Source organism: Canis lupus, chromosome 37 (genome assembly GCF_003254725.2).
Source record: "Canis lupus dingo isolate Sandy chromosome 37, ASM325472v2, whole genome shotgun sequence".
NCBI lineage: Eukaryota > Metazoa > Chordata > Mammalia > Carnivora > Canidae > Canis > Canis lupus.
The window spans coordinates 11,629,029-11,635,028 of NC_064279.1; the positions used below are offsets into that span (position 1 = coordinate 11,629,029).

Here is a 6,000-nt window from a genome sequence, read left to right on the forward strand (position 1 = left end):
ATAGTTCTTTGATTCTTTCAGTGAAGTGAAGACTTATGATCCTTCTGGTGACTCCACACTGCCAACCTGTTCTAAAAAACGCAAGATCGAACAGGTGGATAAAGAAGATGAAATTATTGAAAAGAAGGCCAAAAAAGCCAAGATTAAGATTAAAGGTCAGTTTGAAGTTTTATTTTTTTTATTTTTTTTTATTTTTTTTAAGATTTTATTTATTTAATTCATGAGAGACACACAGAGAGAGACAGAGACACAGGCAGAGGGAGAAGCAGGTGCCATGCAGGGAGCCTGACGTGGGACTCGATCCTGGGACTCTAGGATTACACCCTGGGCGGAAGGCAGGCGCTAAACCCCTGAGCCACCGGGGCTGCCCTTGAAGTTTTAAAATGTTGTTTATATTCTTATTCTTTAAGAAAGACAGACTTCATAAGTCTTGGGGAAATACATGCCATTAAACTTTATTATGAAGCTACCCATATTTGAAAGTTAATGGTGTGGGACACCTGGGTGGCTCAGTGGTTAAGCATCTGCCTTTGGCTCAGGGCGTGATCCCGGGACCTGGGACTGAGTCTTGCATTGGACTCCCTGTGGGCAGCCAGCTTCTCCCTCTACCTGTGTCTCTGCCTCACTCTCCGTGTCTCTCATGAATAAATAAATAAAAGAAAGGTAATGGTGTGTGTTTGTTTTTAAAGGTTTTATTTCAGAGAATGAGAGAGAGAGCATAATTGGGGAGTGGGAGAGGGAAAAGTAGACTACTCCCACTTAGCCAGGAGCCCAACCTGGGGCTTGATCCCAGGACTCCGAGATCATGACCTGAGCTGTAGGCAAATGTTTAACTGAGACAAAACCACCCAAGCATCTCAGAGAAGCATTTCTTTGAATATATGGAATCACATATTAAGCTGAGCGTACCAAATTTTACTTCCTACCATAGGAATTATTTTGAGAATCAGCTTAAGATACAAGAAAAAAAGTTCATGCTTTCTAAATTAGTCGTTTCTATTGTATAGAATAGACTAGAGTAATAACATTGAGTACCCTATCATTATAGTAATAATATTTAATAGGTGCTATCTGGTGGACTGGGCTATCTTGGAAAGTTGGTAAGCAAGTAACCCCATTTGCCAGTAGTACCTGTATTGAATGCCTGCCGGCTAGTCTAGCAGGAAAAGCAGGCATTAAAGTAATATTTGGTTTGCTTAAAAAATTTTTTGTTTGTTTCTAAATAGCTTTGTGGTCAAAAGTATACTATCAGCAAATGTGGATTCCTGACCTGGCTGAAAGAAAGATAAACAAGTTATTTAAGTCCTGTGTTTCTATTTACTTATTGAATAGTAAGGTGATCCCTAAGCCAATTAATAGCATTTGAAACAACCAACTCCAGATTCGTATCTCCACTTGTATATACAGTAAGCTTTTTTGGTTTTTTGTTTTTTGTTTTTTTACAGTAAGCTTTTCAAACTAATATTCCTCTGTTTTTGTCACTCTCAGTCTGTTTGTTTCTCCACAAATTTTTCTGTCTTATAAATGGCAGTTCTGGTTGCTGTGGCATTTAACTTTTTCTTACAACCCAAATGTATTCTGGCAACAAGTGATCTTAAAAAAAAAAAAAAGATTTCATTTTTAAGAAATCTCTACAGTCAATGTGGGGCTCCAACTTAAAATTCCAAGATCAAGAGTCATATGCTCATACCAACTTAGCCAGCCAGTTCTAGTCTAGCAACAAATTCAATTCAATTCTACATTGAAAATATTTCCAGAATGTAACCATTCTTCTTACCCACCACTGCTTTTTTTTTAATGTAGCAGCCACAGTGCTACCTCCTGTTAACACTGATCTACTTTTACTCCTTGCTCACTCTCCGCCAGCCACACTGGCTTCATTATTTCTTGTTACTCTCCAACTCTGCTTCTCTCCCAGAATAGCCTTAGCATTTACTCTTCTCTCTGGCTGGAATGTTTTTCCTCAGGATAGGTGCATCATTCACTCCTTTGCCTCTTCCAGGTGTTGTCAGACTATCCTCTCTGAAGTAGCCATACGCATTACTGTTCTTAGTGTTCCTCTTCCTGCTTTGTTTTTATTCTTAGCATTGATTACTGTGTAAGATATTGTGTAGTTTTATTGTTTTTCCCCCTCTACTAATAAAAAAGATACATAAGGACAGGAATTTCTTTTTATGTCCTGTTGTATCCGGTTGGCTAGGATATGACCTGGCATTTATTTAGTAAGTGCTAAATAAATTTTTGGTGAATGAGTTTCTAATGAGATGCACCTATTACTGAGTCTTCTTCTTCTTTTTTTAAAGATTTTACTTACGGCAGCCCAGGTGGCTCAGCAGTTTAGCGCTGCCTTCGGCCCAGGGCCTGATCCTGGAGATCTGGGATCGAGTCCCACGTCGGGCTCCCTGCATGGAGCCTGCTTCTCCCTGTGCCTCTCTCTCTCTCTCTCTCCTCTCTGTGTATTATCATGAATAAATAAATAAAATCTTTATTTTTTTTAAAGATTTTATTTATTCATTTATTTATGAGAGACAGAGAGAGAGGCAGACACAGGCAGAGGGAGAAGCAGGCTCCCTATTGGATAGCCAGAATGATGGGAAAAAACTGATATGCAAGAGGTCAGGAAAGTGAGGTCTGACACAGTGTTAATTGTTGTGTCTGTATAATTAACCCCATTTAGTTGAAGAAGCCCCAGCAGCAACAGAAGAAGAAGAGGAAGAAGAAGAAGGAGTACTAGTGGTAGAAGAACAGGAGACGTCTGTGAAGAAGAAGAAAAAGAAGGACAAAAAGAAACACATTAAGGAAGAACCACTTTCTGAGGAAGAACCTTGTACCAGCACAGCAATTGCGGTATGTTTTTAATTATCAGTACTTTGTTGGCATGGGCGGGGTCTCTGTATTTTATTATACTCTACGTATTAGAAATGAGCGGGCAGTTAAGATGGTTTTCATTGATGGAACAGTAAAAATAAAAATATTATTAAAAAGGCCATTCCCAAACCTAGAATCTTACTATAAACTCGGTTTACTTTGAGGAAGAGAGAGAATATTTGCTACAGATTTTCATAGAGGTGATACTTACAGTTTTAGGTTTTAATCTTTAACCCAAATTTATTTTCAAAGGATATAGATCAACTTTGCTTTTTATAGGAAAAGTTATTATTACTAACCCATACATTTACAGCTCTTTAAAAAGCATTCTGGTTTGTTATTTTCAGAGTCCAGAGAAAAAGAAGAAAAAGAAAAAAAAGAGAGATACTGAGGACTAATTGAAGGGAACCGTCTTGGAATGAATCATCTGAATACATCATACTTAGGATTCAGTCAGAATGTATCAGAGATGTCCCCTAATTTGAGGGAAAGTTGGATGAAACAAAGTTATTAATCATTTATACCTTTTCAGACCTATTCGTGTCTTGACATCAGTTCTGTTAAACTTGATTGTGTCATCATTTCTTAGAGTCTTTGTTACACAAATAAAAATATTTTCTTTGTATTTTAAGGCAGTTCTGTGATCTCTATACTTTAGGTAGACAATCCATGGCCCTTTCTATGTTTTATTATTTGATGATTATTGCTTTAATAATTCTAGCTGAAAAGTGAGAGTTGTGAATTATTAATTTGAAACTTAGCCTTTCTGAAGGCTGTGATTAGATGGACCAATTTAAGAACCTTACTAATGTTTCTTTTTCCTTTTTAGACTGTCCCTTTTTTCTCCTTTTCTCCTATTTTTCTGCTTCTGTATTTATTTAAATAAAGCTGTGTTTTGTGTTCAAAACTTTTAAATTAGGTGAGCAAAACTTTTGTCCCTATTTTACTTTACAGTTCTGAATAGAGCAACAAAATAATTAGTAACATAGATGTAGACTTTTTTTCTGAACTAACATTTTTAAAAGGATAACAAAATGATTATCTAGTAAAGAATGGGGGAATAACAGGAAAACAAGATGACCAAAAATAAAATGTCCATGGGTATAACCAGGACATAGAACACCAAAGAAATCTGTTGCTAAAATATAGTATTAATGTGTGAAAAACAGCCTGATTGACAGCCGTATGTGTACATATAATCATGACAACCACAGGTTTCATGGTATCGTTAGGACTTGCATCTCTATGCCTTGGGCATGATGCTAAAGCCCAGCTCAATAAATGCATTCAACAAACAAGTGGAGGAGCTAAAATGATTATAGCTTTGGGGTGCCTGGGTGGCTCAGGCAGTTAAGCCTCTGATTTTGGCTCAGGTCATGATACTGGTGTTCTGGGATTGAGCTCTGTCCAGCTACCCGCTTAGGAGAGTGTGCCTCGCCCTCTGCCCCTACCCCCTCTGTTCACGTGCATGTGCTCGCTCTCTAATGAATAAAATCTTTAATAAGATAAAATGATTATAGCTTTGAGTTTCCTCTGCTTTTCAGGTAACTAACAGCAAGTCCACAGCCCCTCTTGTTCCTCACTTGTGAATTAGAGTTGATAGTCAACGTTACTTCTCCACTAACAGTGGCTTGTAGAAAAAAGATGACATAAATTTTCAGAGGTGTAAGTACATTTCAAATTTAGATATTTGAAGTAAATGCTACATGAAGTACATTAGCCGTCCCTAGACACAGTTCTATAATAAAGCTGGTTATCTTGCTCCCAGAAGAACGTTATCATTTTATATTATTCATTAGTACCTCAGACATATTATTTACTTGGGATTTTAACAGCTTTTGATGAAAGTTGCCCATAGGTCTGTGCCAAGGGCTATATTATATAGTCCAAAGTTTTCTGTTTGAAGTAAGATAGACTTTGAAATGCTAATTAATAAACTTCTAGTCTTTGAATGGTCTACAGGCCTGGGGAAAATCTAGTTGCATCACAGAGCTATTAATAGGTTTTTTTTATTTAAGTTTAATTAACATATATTGTGTTATTAGTTTCAGAGGTAGAATTCAGAGTTGCATCCAACACCCAGTGCTCTTTGCTTCAAGTGCCCTCATAAATGCCCACCCCAGTTCCCCCATCTCCCTGAGTTGCCAGTTCTCTTAACTTTATTTTTATTTTATTTTTTAAAGATTTTTATTTATTTATTCATAGAGATGCAGAGAGAGAGAGAGAGAGGCAGAGACACAGGCAGAGGAAGAAGCAGGCTCCATGCAGAGAGCCTGACATGGGACTGGATCCAGGGTCTCCAGATCACGCCCTGGGCTGCAGGTGGCGCTAAACCGCTGCGCCACCTGGGCTGCCCAAACTCTTAACATTAAAACACTAAATAGAAGGTAGATTCTGGTTCCTCTTTGTGCTAAAATGAAGTACTTATTCCTTTGAAGAGCCTTAGGATCTTAGTCTGAAATGGGAAGTGCAGGTGAATTTTATAAAAGCTCATTCTGATTAGCAAACTTGAAAAATTTCTGCGAGTAGGCCACATAAAATACTTAAATACTGATTATCTGGGTGCCTGGCTAGCTCGGTAGAGCGTGAGGCTCTTGAGGTGTTGTGAGGTCAAGCATCACATTGGGTGTAGAAATTACTTAAAAAATTAAAACTTGGAGATCCCTGGGTGGCTCAGCTGTTGGGTGCCTGCCTTCAGCCCAGGGCATGATCCTGGAGTCCCAGGATCGAGTCCCATGTCGGGCTCCTTGAGTGGAGCCTGCTTCTCCCTCTACCTCTCTCTCTCTCTCTCTCTCTCTCATGAATAAATTCTTCAAAAAAATTAAAACTTACTGGTTCTCAAAAAACCGTGATTCTCCACTGTACTCCACATCCTTCCCTTCAAAAATGTAAATTTATACTTTTTTACCACTTCTGTATCAGGGAACCTGGGTGGCTGAGCCCATCAAGCGTCCCAATTTTTTTGTGTTTTTTAAAAAGATTTACTTATTTAGGAGCACCTGGATGGTGCAGTTGGTTAAACGTCAGTTGGTTTCAGCTCAGGTCCTGATCTCAGAGTCGAGTTCAAGCCCTGTGTTGGGCTCCAAACTGGGGCATGGAGCCTACTTTTAAAAATAAGTAAATAAAAATAAA

At 38.3% G+C, this 6,000-nt stretch overlaps 1 protein-coding gene across 6 annotated transcripts in view; it reads left to right on the plus strand.

Annotated features, from left to right (window-relative positions):
* NOP58 (NOP58 ribonucleoprotein) overlaps window positions 1-3,499 on the plus strand; it is a 31,826-nt gene extending 28,327 nt beyond the window's left edge. For 5 of the 6 annotated variants that reach the window (XM_035710726.2, XM_025441750.3, XM_049106655.1 and 2 more), the window contains 3 exons: window positions 22-155; window positions 2,678-2,847; window positions 3,216-3,499. In XM_035710726.2, coding sequence (XP_035566619.1) covers window positions 22-155; window positions 2,678-2,847; window positions 3,216-3,266 — 355 coding nt within the window. In that variant the 3' untranslated portion in view covers window positions 3,267-3,499. Of the gene's footprint in view, window positions 1-21; window positions 156-1,226; window positions 1,407-2,677; window positions 2,848-3,215 lie in introns of those variants that run through there. The other variant, XM_035710727.2, reaches the window with a different exon arrangement.
* Window positions 3,500-6,000: the final 2,501 nt, after the last annotated feature.